This window comes from Notolepis coatsorum (genome assembly GCF_963971535.1).
Source record: "Notolepis coatsorum genome assembly, chromosome: 3".
Lineage (NCBI taxonomy): Eukaryota > Metazoa > Chordata > Actinopteri > Aulopiformes > Paralepididae > Notolepis > Notolepis coatsorum.
Window position 1 is genome coordinate 160,340,266 of NC_140167.1, and position 17,936 is coordinate 160,358,201.

The 17,936-nt window shown below is 40.1% G+C and overlaps 2 protein-coding genes across 2 annotated transcripts in view; one reads left to right on the top strand and one right to left on the bottom strand.

The window, feature by feature from the left end:
• LOC311226033 (E3 ubiquitin-protein ligase arih1-like) overlaps positions 1 to 17,936 on the bottom strand; it is a gene marked incomplete at both ends in the record, with an annotated part of 246,642 nt that overhangs the window by 158,358 nt on the left and 70,348 nt on the right. The window lies entirely within an intron of this gene.
• The window catches only part of galnt5 (polypeptide N-acetylgalactosaminyltransferase 5), a 73,163-nt gene continuing 66,276 nt past the window's right edge, over positions 11,050 to 17,936 (top strand). The window contains exon 1 of the mRNA XM_084310685.1: positions 11,050 to 13,291. Coding sequence (XP_084166811.1) covers positions 11,823 to 13,291 — 1,469 coding nt within the window. The 5' untranslated portion in view covers positions 11,050 to 11,822. The remainder of the gene's footprint in view (positions 13,292 to 17,936) is intronic.

Genomic DNA, 17,936 nt, shown 5'->3' on the forward strand with positions numbered 1-17,936 from the left:
TGTATGTATATATGTATGTATATATATTTGTATGTGTATGTATATGTATGTATATATGTACTGTATATGTATGTATGTATGTAATGTATATATGTATGTACTGTATATATGTATGTACTGTATATATGTATGTACAGTATGTACTGTATATATATGTATATATATATATATATATATATATATATATATATATATATATATATATATATATATATATATATATATATATATATATATATATATATATGTATGTATGTATATACAGTATGTATGTATGTATTGTATGTATATGTGTATGTATATATGTATGTATATGTGTATGTATATGTGTATGTATGTATGTATGTATTGTATGTATATGTGTATGTATATATGTATGTATATGTGTATGTATATGTGTATGTATGTATGTATGTATGTATGTATGTATGTATGTATGTATGTATGTATGTATGTATGTATGTATGTATGTATGTAGCCTATATGTGTACTGTATATATGTATGTATATACATACAGTATGTATGTACTGTATATGTAGTACTGTATATATATATATGTATGTATTGTATATATATATATATATATATATATATATATGTAATGTATATTATGTATGTATATGTATGCAGTATGTATGTATGTGTGTATATATTTATGTATATATGTATGTATATATGTGTGTGTATATATTTATGTATATATGTATGTATATATATATTTGTATGTGTATGTATATGTATGTATATATGTATGTATATATATTTGTATGTGTATGTATATATGTATGTATATATGTATGTATGTACTGTATATGTATGTAATGTATATATGTATGCACTGTATATATGTATGTACAGTATGCACTGTATATATATGTATGTATATATATTATGTATGAATATATGTATGTATGTATATACAGTATGTGTGTATGTATGTATGTATTGTATGTATATGTGTATGTATATATGTATGTATATGTGTATGTATATATGTATGTATATGTGTATGTATATATGTATGTAGCCTATATGTGTACTGTATGTATGTATACAGTATGTATGTACTGTATATGTAGTACTGTATATGTAGTACTGTATATATGTATTGTATATATATATATATATATATATATATATATATATATATATATATATATATATGTAATGTATATTATGTATGTATGCAGTATGTATGTATGTACTGTATATATGTATGTATATGTATGCAGTATGTATGTACTGTATATATGTATGCAGTATGTATGTATGTATGTACTGTATATATGTATGCAGTATGTAATGTATGTATATATATATATGGGGGAAATGCTTACTGTAGGTTTTTCACATCAACTGGATTTCAGTGTTTTAATTCCTGCGTCTCGTCCTTGGTGTTTCTCTTCCGACAAATAAGACCAGTAGGTAGGCGAATAATCACGCTTTGTACTTGAACACGACTATTATTATATCTGAGGAGGAAGGACAATAAAATATGTTTCGAAATTATGTAGAATCAATATGATTAGCTCTATATGATTTATCTTCGGTTCAGTGATGTCGGAAAAGTTACTGTGTTGTGAATCAGCTAAATCCACTCTGCCTGAATGTAGAAATGTCACAGTGAAACATGATTCTCAACCACACACGTTCAGTGATCAAACTAAAGACAATTGAAACATAGTAAGCTGCTCTATGGCCTCATGGCTGAACAGTAATCGTTTTAGGAAGAACAAGGTAACCATGGATCCTATACCGTGTAACCGATACATACGGAGAATCTTCTTTGGTGTCGTGTTGTCTTTCAAAGGCTGCAAAAATAAACAAAAACAAGAAAACATGGTAATTTGCCATCAGTAATTACAAATGTAAGGATTTTAAGGATGACTCCTGCAGAATGACTTAAGTCTACTGCGCAGAAAAACTCACAATGAAACAGTATAAAAGATTTACCTGCACATCATAGTATGTGTTCACTTATGATGAATTGAAAATGGGGGACCCTGATGTAAACAAGACGAAAGTCTTTCCCTAGTCTGCATCCCCTTAACTATTGTGTGTATTGAGCTGTACTGTATTGTACCCATTCGGCAATCTGTTAATAAAATGTCCAATCAATCAATAGCATCGCTGATATCGACCTATCAAATACAATATAAATTAACATTATTTGCTCAACCTATAGACCACCGCATATCTTGATCAATTACACTTGATCAATTCTTGAATTCTTGTTTGGTGTTATTATAAGTAAGTAAGGCAGTGGAAACTGTTTTACTGAAGTGTGGAACTTCTTGTTCTGTCTTTGAGATTCTTCCAGAGTGCTGCGGGGACCATCAGCCCAACATGAGCAGAGCTAAACCGCCATCTTGTGGTCTAAACTGAGTACTGCACTGCAGAGCAGAGCACTAGAGAGGGGAACGACCAAGACAAAAGAAATACATGTTGCCTATGTGAGTATGCTTAGTTTATGCTTTTAAAGGCAGATGTAGATTAGATTAGATAATATTAGATTATAATATATCACATTATATTAGATGACATTAGATTAGATTCAATTCAAATGTATTGTCATTATACAGCACAAGTACAGTAAAGAAAAACAAGTTTGGCATCCAACCAGTGTGCAAATGTAACAGTACAGTGCAATAGTAATATACAATGTACAGGTGATGGGTATAAAATATATAAATGTGTAATAGTGCTAATCAGATGTATGTACAGAGTTGTAGTATTAATATGTACAGAGTTGTAGTATGAGTATGTTCAGAGTTGTAGTATTAATATGTACATATGTGATGAAGTAGAATGATCAATAGAAACTAAAAAGGTATCATAATCTGATGGTACCAGTCATTGTATAAATATACCTTTTGTACTTAAATAATACGATGATGTAACCTCGTTTAAATCATGATACCACTGATATCCACCACTGGTCTCTACTGTGATGGTAGTGACAGTGACCACAAAATGTAGGGAAATACCAGGATAAATATTATTATTATTTTTATAACATATAACACAAGTATTTCTGTATTGAGTATTGAGTATTTCAAGTGTGTCTGACTCTTAACCACCAAAACCTGCACGGACTACAACATGACTTCATTCTTTATTGCCTATATTTATTGTAGTGTATAATATAACCGATAGGGCATACAGACCCTCACCTGCACCTTTGTTCTCGTATTTTTATATTCAGATAAAATTGTATTGTCTATATTTGTGTCTTTCTACTATTACCCTGCCCATACCTGTACTTCCCCTCCCCCATGCTGCTATGACGCCTGAATTTCCCCAAGGGGATAAATAAAGGAATAATCTTATCTTATATTTTTCAAAAGGGAATTCAAAAGGGAATTCCTGCCAGTAAGAAGGGAACATAATGTGTTTTGTGGAAACTCATAATCCAGAGGTCTTTAGTAACTAAATTGCAGAAATAAAACACGTATCCCCCTCTCAGATTTATAACTGGTGACAGATATGATACTCACCATTGTGTCCTGTATGATAGGGTGGGTTGGCCTTCTTGCAGAAAGGCGCAACAAACACTGGTATTTATTTATTTTTAAAGCCCTTATTGGTAAACAACCTGTTTATATCTCCTCACTGTTAGATTGGAATATTGGAACCTATTCAACTCGATCGAATGACTGGATGGTTCTTAGGGTTCCTCAGATTTGTTCTGAGCTAGGGAAGTCAGCCTTTTCCTTTGATGCCTCTAACTCATGGAATGTCCTTCAACTCACGCTAAAATTGGAGGTTCTCCCTTCCCTTGGAATGTTTAAATGTATGATTTCAAACCATTGTGTGACTACCTGTAACTGTTTTAGTTGATATTTTAAAATTATTTTTAAACGTTTTTAATTTTTTTTACTCTGGTGTTTAAATTTCTGTGAATATTGTTTTTATTATGTACTGTACAATCGTCGTTTTTGTAAATGAGGGAAACCTCAGATGCTTACGATTTTAAATAAAGGTTGAAATGAAATGTCTGACTTCACTGAGTGAGCAATATTTAGCAGCCTACAGGTATCTTACCAACACAAAATGAATCAAAGTTGTTTATCTGGCTTGTACTGCTAGGCAAATTATAGATAATAGCTAATTTGATGAATTCAGAGCAAAACCCTGTTGATGCGTTTGCTACGGATATTTGCAGCACAAACTTGCAAGACGTAACAAACAGGGGATGTAATTGATTTCAAATTAATTGTGCAAAGGTCTCCCTGATGGGTACCATCTGTCAAAACAAGCTCCACATTCACTAATTCTAATCATAATTAATTAAATGGCTAACAAATTACATACATCATAGTTAACATGGGGGAGAAAACCACTGCAGGAACTGTTATGAAACAAATTAGCTTTAACAATGAAAGAAAATTACATCACATAACTAAATATTACACTCGTTTCCGCAAGCCATATTTCTTAATGAATTCTCTAATTAATTTAATTCACATATTGTGCATAAATTGGAGCTGGAAATGTCAGTGGGTCAGACTCAACCATATTCTTGGCTGGCTGTCTATTTCAACGAGTGTCGTATTAGCGAAACATGACCTCTATGTAAATTACAGAGACCGACTGTTGTCATTTTAATTCCAGGGGTCTAATTAACACATTCTAAAGATATCTTACAACCACATACCACCCGTTTGACACGTGCCTGTGTCATTTCAAGACCTTCGGTTGCTTCTATATTTAATGTTATGTAATCCCTTAGCTAGGAGACTCGTGCCATACATAGGTGTGGCGAGGGAGGATGCTCTTCTTTATATTGATGCTAGCTAGCTAAGCTAGCCGTTTAGCTTCTCCTGCTGGGTGAGTCACTTCCACTTCTAACGCCACCAGCCCTGGTCCTGCCAGAGGGATGATAGATGACCGCACTAACAATCAGCTCATTCTAAAGCACAAGAGCTTGAAGTGGATGAGTGATGATAGCAGGCCTACCTGTTTCTAGGAGCCTATCCAACCAGTTCAACTCATCTTTTAAACGCAGTCAACAGTCTCCACGTGTCCCACAAGAGAAGTTGGGATCAGCCATTTTGTCCTGGATAGCACCGCCAGGCGTGACTCAGGGCCAACTGAAGCACTTGGTTCAGAACAAGGTTATTAAACTATTCTTTGGAAATCAAAAGAAAAGCAACTGAAACTATATTCTTACAGAACTAACTAAAGTAGAATAGAAATATACAGAACATTTCTTTCGTTTTAGTCTTTGTCTATTTGGTCAAACGCGTCAAGACAGCGAGCAGCAAGCTAGAGGAGGTGTTGATACCGGGATGATTATGGGATGTCTACATGACTGTGAGTCAACTGTCTGTATTACACAATACCTAATCTGAACTTCTTTAATCTGACAATACCCTTATAATAAACTAAAACGAATGAAAACTAAACTAAAACTAAACAACTATAGACAATAAAAATGTAACTGAAACTAAACTAATAATATTTGCCACTCTCTATCACCATTTGATATATCACAATAGTGATTCTACCTATACTCAGTTTATCAATGCTTTTACATTTGCTTTTCTTGGCTGTTCTAATCAGTGGTATCTGATAGGACATTCCCGGGAAAATCATCAGGCACACAGGAAGTGATTTTACGTTTTACTCTCTTATCTCTCTCTCTCTCTCTCTCTCTCTCTATCTATCTTTCTCTCTCGCTCTCTCTCTCTCTATCTATTTCTCTCTTTCTCTATCTATCTATCTTTCTCTCACGTTCTCTCTATCTATCTTTCTCTCTCTCTCTCTCTCTCTCTCTCTCTCTATCTAGTAATTTCAGATAATAGCACCATATGTATGTTTTGTGAGGTTATATACTAGCGATTGCTTCTTTCTTTGTTGTAATGGTTACACAGAGCAGCCGGAGACCAGGCCGGTGTGTCTCTCTCTCCTGTAAAACCATGTACTCCTTCCGTTTGGAGAGAATATAGGCCTCGACAGGCAGACTCACCAAACCGTCACGCCACGCGTGTGGAATGGATGCAGGGAGCAGGTGAATAAATTAATCAAATGGCCCGAGGAATAGAACAAACTGACACGTGCGTCGCGGGGCTTGGGGGCTCTTTCCTGAGGCCAGTAATTTAGCGGAGGCACTAATGAAAGCCTGTGTCGTATGGCTAAGGGCAGCCACCAGGGGAGCCCCAGCCACCCCACCCCCCCATCCCCGTGTCGGGGGCTCCTAATAGGCTGGACAGAGCCAAGGCGACTCCCTGGAGATCACTGCTGATGAAGAGGGAGAACCTGTTGTTGGCTGCACTAATCACTGCCTAATGGCCGTAATACAGCTTTTATGAGTGAGTGAGAGTGTGTGTGTGTGTGTGTGTATGGGGGGGGCATGCATGTGTGAGTGTACGTGTGTGTGTGTGTGTGTGTGCATGCATGTGTGTGTGTGTGTGTGACTGTGTGTGTGCATGCATGTGTGAGTGTGTGTGTGTGTGTGTGTGTGTGTGTGTGTGTGCGTGTGTGTGTGTTTTCTACACAGGAGTGATAAACAGGACAGTTTTAGTGTGAGCCACGTCAGCAACACATTCCTACTCTCTATGGGCGTTGCTTAAGTAACAGGTCTTACGCTTCACCATGGCAACGCAGGGTGTTGTTAAGCCATCCAATAATGCCTCAAAGCCCTGGAGCTACTGAAGGCATCTGGAAGACTGTGATTAATCTTTACATCCTGAAACAGAATTTAGTTTCCAAGCAATATTATCCAAAATGAGCATTGTGTCAACAAGGTAATGTTATCACCACGGTTACAGCAGTAGCTGGCTTCACATTATGGAACATCCTATCAGGGAGCATTGTTTCAAGTTTCTGCTTTATTTGTCACATATAGTTTAAGTTTATCTTTATTATTTTTTTTACCCATGTGCACATTAATCAACATCTTCAGTTTTCCACATCAATGTAAATGTGCCAGAATTAGCTAATGAGCTGGTTTTCATCTGTAGTCCCTGCCTGCATGTCTTTATGGTGTGGGAGAAAACCGGAGTACCTGGAGGAAACCCACGCGAACACGGGGAGAACATGCAAACTCCACACAGAAAGGCCCCCTGCTGGGGTTCAAACCTGTGAGGCAGCAGTGCTAACCACTGTGCCGCCCCGGTATCTGTACATTACAGTGAAACGCTTGGTTCTGTATGAGCCCCCTAAGAGTCTGTAATGGTGTCAAAGAGCCTAGACAAAAGAGTGCCGCTTGGTATGGAATTATGGATGCCACGATCACGTTTTTTGCCACCGATACCGATCACCGATCTTCTATGAGCCATATCGGCCGATACACTGCCGATACCGATAATTTTTGGTTTTGTTACTTGTTACTCTTACTGTCATGCACTTGTCCTAATATACTAACCTACACTAGCACCAACATTGTAACCAACATTGTTACTCATGCAGCTGATAGAGTTGTGCACTTCCTGATGACTTGTCGTACAGAACTTGTAAGTCGCTTTGGATAAAAGAGTCCGCTAAATGACTAAATGTAATGTAAATACCCATTGCTCAATTAATAAACGGTATGCCTCACTGTGTGAAAGAGACTGGGATCATTCTTTTGTGCAAGGCAACATCAGGCTTGACTTAAAACATTACTTTCCTAACTTAGTGAAACTAAATGTAACAAATGGTACAACATAGATATACATTTACTCAATTGTTATTTCTTATTTCATTTATTATTATATAATAGAAAAAAGAAAAAGAAAAACGTTTTTTTTTTTTTTTTTTTTTTTTTGATACCCGATGCAGCTATTTTTGTGAATATCGGCCAATACCGATCGCTGGCCGATCGATCGGGGCATCCCTACCGCTTGGTATTGCACTTTGTTTAAATTGTGTTGTTGTTGTGATCTGTTGTGTGGATTGGAGTTGATTTGGGATAGGGGGGGGGGGGGGGGGGGGGGGGTTGCTATTTATGAGGGCCGACGTTCCACTCTACTGGTTAAAGTTGCTTACTCGTGAGTAGTACGTTCGTTGATAAAGAAAAATAATGTCCACAGCCGCTCCAGTGTAAAACAAAGATATCCAAATGGTTTATTTCTCTTCCACAGCAAAGACTTTCTTTACAGAAGTGGTCCTAAAGCTATTTTCCTAAATATTCATGTTACTACTACAAGGTAAGAAAACTGTATTTTCCCAGTCTCCAAAATCACAGCCGACTCGACACATGAAAATTCCTCCACACTGGAAAGCCGTAAATCAACTTGCCAGCTCTTTCCACAGCAAACCGGTAGGCTTGGCACCTTGGTTGAGCAATGCAGGCTTCAGTCTATGTTGTTTAGTCTATCTGTTCAGTCCTGTTCAGTCCTGTTTCAAGATGCAAACTAACTGTTCTTCTTCTTATTTGAATTTCCGGCAGAGTAGACGCATCGTGGCGTATTACTGCCCTCCGCAATTCTTTTTATGGGCTCTTCTTCTTCTCCTTCTTCTCTTTCTTCACCTTCTTTTTCTTCTTCTACTGGACCCCGTCATCAACTACATTGTCCATTGGAGTGCAGCTACTGCTGCTACTTCCTGCCTGAGCCCCCCTCCGCGGGACCCTCCTTGCCCCCTGCTATCTTATCCTGGGCTGCTTTGTCCCTCGCAGCCTTGTCCCTCGCAGCCCCCTCAGCCAATTCTTTACACACCTCCTTCCAGTCCAGACCTTCCAATCCCAGATGTTGAACCGCTATCCTAACAATCATCTTCACCATCTCTGTTCTACCCGTAACCTCTGCCATACCAGTAACTACCCCTGCCACGAAGGCCACAATACCTAATTTCTCCTCCCTTCCCCTGTCTCTTTCCACCTGCTCTACCCTCACTGCCAAATGCCCTCCTTCAACCCCCTGCACCCTTTCTTGGCTCCCCTGTCCTGCCCTGCTAACCGCCCCAGCATACGTCAACTTACCCTCCCTTCTCTCTCTCCGATCCGCGACCTGCTTCATCATCACCTCGCACCCCCGAAACGCTACACTATGCTCCCCACCACAACTACAGCACTTCGGCTTCACTCCCTCTCCACATTTCCCATATTCATGTTCCTCGCCACACCTAGCGCACCTCATCCCCTTCATACAATTGTTGACTATATAGATACACAAATGTTCTAGAATGTTTGGTTATGACATCATACGGTGACATCACAAATGTTCTAGAATGTTTGATTCTGACATCATACTGTGACATCACAAATGTTCTAGAATGTTCTATTATGACAAATAAGCCGGTTCAATGACCTTATCTAAATCCAACTAATATTCCTAATGCCGTTTCAATGTAAGGTTACAAAAATAAACATATAAACATTCATACAATACAATAACCTAAATATATAGCTTTGGCTCCTATACTATTGCTGGCCACACTAGACTGTCTAGAGAGATCTGGAGAAATGTACAGTATGACTAAACTCCAACCTACACATCAGACCAAAACAAAACAATGTAAACAAAGTGCAATACCAAGATTACAAAAACGAACATTCTTACTGTCTATACTACTGTGTACAACGCTACTACTATGTGTCTATACTAACGTATACAATGTACAACACTGCTATGTACAATCTACTATGCTACTATGTCTATGCACTCAAGTGAAGCACTCAACTTGACATTAAATGGTAAATGGCTGCATTTATATAGAGCTTTTATCAAAAGCGCTTTACAATTTGTTCCTCACATTTGACCCATTCACTCACACATTCACACACCGACGGCAGAGGCAACCATGCAAGGTGTCAACCTGCTCATCAGGAGCAATTAGGGGTTAAGTGTCTTGCTCAAGGACACTTCGACACACTGCCCGGGAGGAGCGGGAATCGAGCCGGGAACCTCTGGATTACCAGACGACTGCTCTACCTCCTGAGCCACTGTCACCGAAGGCTCCTGCTGACTTGATCAAATTACTAAATGTAAATGGAGATTATACCTACAGTATGATACCTGGCATGACTGAATGGGCTGATATGAAGATGACAGTGCAGGCTAAATGCTCAAAATCCATAGTTCCGCCCCTGATTATTCAAAGTTGTACAACAGCCAAGTATTTACATGTACAGGTTGCATATATTTACCTGTAAAGGTTTCATCTATTTGCCTGTACATGTTTCATATATTTACCTGTAGTTTTCATCTATTTACCTGTACATGTTTCATATATTTACCTGTAGGTTTAATCTATTTACCTGTACATGTTTCATCTATTCACCTGTACATGTTTCATCTATTCACCTGTACATGTTTCATCTATTTACCTGTACATGTTTCATCTATTCACCTGTACATGTTTCATCTATTCACCTGTAGGCCTACATGTTTCATCTATTTACCTGTACATGTTTAATCTATTTACCTGTACATGTTTAATCTATTCACCTGTACATGTTTCATCTATTTACCTGTACATGTTTAATCTATTTACCTGTACATGTTTAATCTATTCACCTGCACATGTTTCATCTATTTACCTGTACATGTTTCATCTATGTTTCATATATTTAATAAAGAAGATGGACGTAAACATGGAGGACAAAGTCACACTTTATGGTTTACTTTATAAGTTTAATGCATTGGAGGCAAATTAAAACAAATCAGACCTGTATCTGATTCAGGACCACATATAAAAGAATTCTTAAAATAATGGATTATGTCACTTTTTGAGGAAAAGTATGTTTCTAAATCCACACACTAATTAATCGCTTCATGATGCTGGTCACCTCTGGCAAAATTGCCAGTTGTGAAATGATTAATAAATATCATATAGTCTATTATTTGGTTCCGTTTATTCAGTTTTTCTCAAAACTTGAAAATATGACCTAAGCCATTATTTTAAGAAGGTGGCGATATAGGAAGCGGCCCAAATCAGAATCGAAAAGATCAAATTCACTCACATCCGCATTATGCAGTCTGAACTTGAAACTCTTTATTTTCGCCACGCCCACCCCCACGTGGGCTGAAACTTTCTCTGCTATCTGTCCAATCAGCGCGTCTTCTCAAAGTGCAAAGTTGAAGTAGTAGTTACGTCCTCTTTCAATGTTGTCGCGTGGAACTTCAAGGAAATGTAAAACAGCCGTCATCTCTCGCCGAGGAACGTCCCGAGCGCGAGACGGACGCTCGCTATTAAACGTCACCTGGAGATTAGAGCGAGGCGGACGTTGTACTTCAACTTGGATGACTTGAGCGCGAGGCGATACGTCGCAGCAGGACAACATTCCGTCGCGCGCCCTCTTACCGGTGTGAAGACATGAAGTGAACCAACGGTCTCTGACAGACAGAACCAAGGGAACTATTACAGAAGGAAGGGTCGCCGTGTAGTGCGTGAACACACCTTTGTGCTGCCAAGTGTGGGGAACTTTCATTTCGGTTCGACATTGAGTTTGAAATGGGACCAACCATCTCCTCGTTTATGACGAGGATGTCAGAATCATCGGTAATGTGTTGCGTTGTGTTAACTAGCTAACGTTTGATATATCGGTTGATGAATATTTACTCGGATAGTTTGTATGTTTTTTGGATTCGACTACAGGTTTCAATATAACTGACATCATCACCCAAGCAGAGCGTTCTGACGTGATGACAGTTCCTTCTCTTATCGTGTCCTCGTGACAGACAGCCCTCTGAGTGACGACAGCAGTGGGTAAATGAGAGATTCCCCGTGTGTGGAATATGCCACGCAGGCAACATACCTAAAAACCAAAAAAAGACTAGAAAAGTTGTGTCGCAAAGTTAATAACGGTGACTCACGCTTCCTCTACTACGACACTTTGACATCGGGACATATTTCTGTTTCGGATTCAGATATTTTGTTTCCCCTCAACAACTAGATGAAGATGAAGATCAGGAGATACTTCAGGGGCAGTGGGAGGATCCTCGCGTTTGTCTTCATCGCGTCGGTCATCTGGCTGCTGTTCGACATGGCGGCGCTCCGCATATCAATAAACGACGCCAACAGTCAACTGTTGAAGGAGAGCGTCGTGAAGGAGCGAGAGCTGGTGGTGAAGAGGGAGAGGGACATGGTCCGACTACACCACCTGGCCACCAGGGAGACACTGAACAGGGCGTTCAAACACCCGGTCCAGAGGGTGGACCTGGACTACGCCGGCAAAGGGCCGTTGTTGGTGGAAGCCGGCAACAAAGTGGCCGAGGTGTACAGGCCCCACAGGGTCAGGAACCAGGACAAGAGAGGACAACCACCTCACCCTGAAGCGCCAAAACACAAGGCCACAGATCCACATGGTGTCGCACACAACAAGCAGGATGTCCTCCCGAAAGGACCCGCGGACAAGAAGGCGGTGGTGGACTTGAGCGAGACGAAGGCGAAGAGTGACACAAAGGTGGACGTGAAGACAGAAGACGTGCTGCAGAACGAGACTAAAGTGAAGAAAGACGCTGTGAAGAGTGAGACAAAAGTAGAAACGGTGGTTAAAGATGTGGCGAAGAGTGAGACAAAAGTAGAAACGGTGAAAGATGTGGTGAAGAGTGATACAAAAGTAGAAATTAAAGCTGCAGTGAAGAGTGATACAAAAGTAGAAATTAAAGGTGCAGTGAAGAGTGATACAAAGGTAGAAATTAAAGGGCCGGTGAAGAGTGCGACGAAAGTAGAAATTAAAGAGCCGGTGAAGAGTGAGACGAAAGTAGGAATAAAGAGTGACACAAAGGCAGAGGTGGTGAAAGACGGAGTACCGAGTCCTAATAAAGTAGTGTCTAGTATCGTCAAAGTGCCAGCTGGTGTTCAGGAAGACAAGCGAGTCCCTCCGCCTACCTCAGGGAAGACACTCCAGGCGGTAGTGGACGCGAAGCAGAAAGCGCCAGAAAACACTGACTCCAGGGTGAAGGAGAAGGTCAAAGATGAGCCCAAGCCCGAGGCGAGCAGTCTCAAGTCCAACAAGGCCGTTCCCCTTAAACCCTCAGCTAAACCTCCCCCGAAGAACCCGAAAGGAGACGAGGCAGATGCCGAGGACCTCGGGAAACGGGCGGAAGCGCTCGCCAAGAGCGAAGTGAGCGCGTTGAAGGAACCACCCTTGAGAGCTACGACCAGGCCGGAACAACAACGGCGAGAAGCCCACGTGAACTCCACAGTCGTGCGGGACCGCGGTGTCCACAAAGTGCTGTCCCTGGACATGACGCGCGCTCCCAGAGACGGCAAGGCCATGGGCCAGTTCGGTCAGGCCGCTGTGGTTCCCAACGGCAAGGAGGACGAGGTGAGGAAGAGGTGGGACGAAGGGCATTTCAACGTCTACCTGAGCGAGCGGATCCCAGTGGACCGTGCCATCCCGGACACCAGGCCCCAGATGTGAGTCTCTCTTTTGTAAGCTGGTTCATACTGGTTTATCTAGTCTACTACCAAGCAGGTTAAAAGGGACATTTCACTTTAGTAGAACATAATCAAGTTTCACCAGTCTTACCTCTTGTCTGAAGTCATCTACTAGTAAACTAGCAGTCTTACCTCTTGTCTGAAGTCATCTACTAAACTAGCAGTCTTACCTCTTGTCTGAAGTCATCTACTAGCAGTCTTGCCTCTTACTCTGAATGAATGAATGATGAATGAAAACTTTATTTAACAGATTGCAGAATGGGTACAATACAGTACGGCTCAATACATACAATTGTTAAGGGGATGCAGACCTGAGAAAGACGTTTGTCTTGTTTCCATCAGGGTCCCCCATTTTCAATTCATATAGACATTTATGACATACACAACATACATGACATTTATGGCATAGGGACATATAGGTATTTAGTACTGATACATTTGTGACATAAACGGTATTCAAATATACAGTACTGTTACCCCTAGATCCTGACAGAGTATATACATATGATGGGGAGGGGACTGTACATTAGGAGGGGGTGGGTGGGTGGGAGAGTAATATACATACGGCGGGGAGGGAATATATACATGCGGTGGGGAGGAATGAATGAATGAATGAAAACTTTATTTAACAGATTGCAGAATGGGTACAATACAGTACGGCTCAATACATACAATTGTTAAGGGGATGCAGACCTGAGAAAGACGTTTGTCTTGTTTCCATCAGGGTCCCCCAGGAGACTGTCTATTAGGAGGTGGTGGGGGTTTTGGGCATTTACGGTGGCAAGTTTCGAATTGCAGCCTCCCGTAGGTGCTCTTTAAGAGCGGTTTTGAATGTGGGCAGGGATTCACATTCCTTTACAGCTTTGGGTAGGGCGTTCCACATTGTTGTGGCATAATTGCGAAACGTGTTTAGTCCCTTGTTTGAGCCGAATCTGGGTTTAACATGATTTGTTGAGCTTCCTCTGGTGTAGTGGTTGTGGTATTCACTGACCTTTGGGAAGTATTTTGACATGTACATAGGCACCCCGTCGTATAGTGTATCTTGTAGACCAGGCCCATTGCAAGTTGCTGTACTCTGTCGTCTACTCTAAGCCATCCTAGGTTGTCAAAGTGGGCAGGGGTGAGGTGGGTTCTGGGGTTCAGGTCAAGTAGTAGTCTGACCAGTTTGTTTTGTGATGTTTGTAATTTTGTTTTAAGCGCCTTTGAGGTGCTTTGGTACCATGAGGTGCATGCATAGTCATAGTACCCTTGAATGAGTGCTCCTGCCAGAGTCTTCAGGGTATTCTCTGAAGTCATCTACTAGTAAACTAGCACTCTTATCTCTATCTAAAGTAATCTACTAGTAAACTAGCAGTCTTACCTCTTGTCTGAAGTCATCTACTAGTAAACTAGCAGTCTTACCTCTTGTCTGAAGTCATCTACTAGTAAACTAGCAGTATTATCTTGATTGATTGAAAAGTTTATTAACAGATTGCAGAATGGGTACAGTACAGCTCAATACATACAATTGTTAAGGGGATGCAGACCAGAGAAAGACTTTCGTCTTGTTTACATCAGGGTCCCCCATTTTCAATTCATCATAACATATATGACATAAATGACATATAGATAGACAGTACTGCTACTTCTATACATTTATGACATATCAGATTTGCAAATACAGTACGGTTTGTGATACAAAAAGTGTCCAGAAAAAGAGTGTATATACATTTGACGTAGAAACTGTACATTGGAGGAGGGGGGTGGGGTGGGGTTGGGTGGGTGGGGGCTGTACATTGGAGGTGGGAGGGGGGGGGGGGGGCACTGTACATTGGAATACTGACAAAGCCATACTTGGTCATTTACTGTACAACTGGGTTAGGACATTTGTAGGGGCCAGTTTCGAATTGCAGTCTCCCGTAGGTGTTCTTTGAGTGTTTTTGAAAGTGGGTAGTGATTCACATTCCTTTACAGCTTTGGGTAGGGCGTTCCACATTCATGTGGCATAATTGCGAAACGTGTTTAGTCCCTTGTTTGAGCCGAATCTGGGTTTAACATGATTTGTGGAGCTCCCTCTGGTGTTGTGATCGTGGTATTCACTGACCTTTGGGAAGTATTTTGACATGTACATGGGTACCTTGGTCGCGTAGTGTATCTTGTAGACCAGGCCCATTGCAAGTTGCTGTACTCTGTCGTCTACTCTAAGCCATCCTAGGTTGTCAAAGTGGGCAGGGGTCAGGTGGGTTCTAGGAGTCGGGTCAAGCAGTAGTCTGACTAGCTTGTTTTGAGATGTTTGTAATTTGTTTTTTAGTGCCTTTGAGGTGCTTTGGTACCATGAGGTGCAAGCATAGTCGTAGTACCCTTGAATGAGTGCTCCTGCCAGAGTCTTCAGGGTATTCTTGTTTACTTTACTATGTAAAGTAATCTACTAGTAAACTAGCAGTATTATCTCTTATGTAAAGCAATCTACTAGTAAACTAGCAGTCTCTTACCTCTATGTAAAGTAATCTACTAGTAAACTAGCAGTCTTACCTCTATGTAAAGTAATCTACTAGTAAACTAGCAGTCTTACCTTTTATGTATTAAACTAGCAGTCTTAACTCTATGTAAAGTAATCTACTAGTAAACTAGCATTTTGTCCTAAATCAGATACAGGTCTGAACAGTCGCATGATTTCACTGTAGATTAACATTTGTCACAATTTCTACTTCCATCTTCTTTATTGTTCATTTGCGCATCTGGGTCAGTTCAGAAGTGTGAAATAAATAAATAAATAAAATGAAATAATGTGAACAGCCGAATTGAACAAACTGCTGCTATGTAGATGGAATCAAATACAGAAAATTCTGAGTCAACGGTATGTTTGTTTTGACAGGGCATTTACATTTTGTCTTTACATATTTATTGCTATAGAAAAGAGATCCAGTCAATTTGTTTGAGTGTGCTGTGTATCTTTGACCTGCATGGGATGTTGGGGAGTGGTTACCTGCTGGAGGAAAGATTCTTCTAAACATTCTGTGAGAATTTGACAGCTGGTCAAACTACACGTCCTCAAGTGAGAATTAGTTCCCATACCCGTAATTAGAAAATGGCTCACAAAAAACAAATGCCCTTTACTCAGAAAAATATATTACACAGAATAATACTGCTGTATTCATTGTTTATAATTCAGAAGTATGTCATTTAGACTTGGTCCTCAATGAATGGAAGTGAATGAGGAGCCTGACACCTGGGAGGAATGGTGGTGTTGACAGCAGAGGTCACTAGTTTACTAGTAGATGACTCTATCTACATAGAGGTAGGACTGCTAGTTTACTAGTAGATGACTTTAGATAAGAGGCAAGACTGCTAGTTTACTAGTAGATTACTTTAGATAAGAGGTAAGACTGCTAGTTTACTAGTAGGTTACTTTAGATAAGAGGCAAGACTGCTGAAACCTGATACATTCTACTAAAGTGAAATAACACTTGAGTATCACAGAACTTGAATTGATAAAATTACATCATTTGGATGAACATTCTAATGACGTTTATTTTAATTTCATCTCACTATCCACACATTAAACAATCTTTCCATTGCAACATTATCTACATTCTTGGCAGTCATCTCGTAGTGCAGTGTTTCTCAACTGGTGGGTCGCGGGGCCATTTTGAGTGGGTCGCGGTTGTGTGGGGAAAAAAAAGTTTATATTTTATTTTATATATATATATATATATATATATATTTTTTTTATTATTGCAAAACAGAAATTATTAAAAGTCAGTACTCAACACATAATGCATAATGAAACTAACAGTCAAGGTGGTTAAAATTACATGCAAGTACAGAAACAAGACAAAAAAAAAGTATAATAATATTTTAACCGTATACAGTGTATATCCAGCGAAATTAACAATTATACAAATGCTTATATAGGACATACCCCTAATACCTATTTTCTAAAACCCTACACACATATGCTCCAGCTCGAACCCCCCCCCCCCTCCCGGACCCCTTCTTGGATAGTACCTCCATTATCCCTCACTCCTAACCAGACACCACCATTATAAGCTAGCTTTTATTCTCTCCACCACTTCTACCCACATTGACATTTTGGATTCGTTGAGACCCAGAATTCTTGCTGTAGATATTTCTTGATATATCACATCGAGATATGTAAGAGACCAAACTTTCCGGCACATTTTTTCCGGTTGAAACCAGCGTGATGCGATCAGTTTTTTAGCTACTGTGATTAGAGCTGCCGCGGTATCGGTATTACCGCGGTATCGCTGTTACATCATGCCCACCGCAGCGTTGGGCTGAATACCGGCATCACCGCTGTTTTTTTATTATATTATTATTATTATTACGCTCTCGTTGGGCTTGCGGCTCTGCAGATATACCCTACTTCTCTGTCGAGATTCCAAGCGACCCTATTGGGTACCAGAAAAGTCACATGAAACATTGCAGACCACTGATTGGTCAGAAGAGAGACGCTTCACACGTTGGATCGTCTTGCAGTGCTTTTACTTCCTGAATCTCAGCCATTGATCAGAGCTCAGTCACAACACGGCTAATATACGTTAGCTCCCACCGGAGACCGGAGTGTATTACCGACGTACCGTCGCTCCTCAGGGAACGAGGCATAATGATTTTACTGCAACGA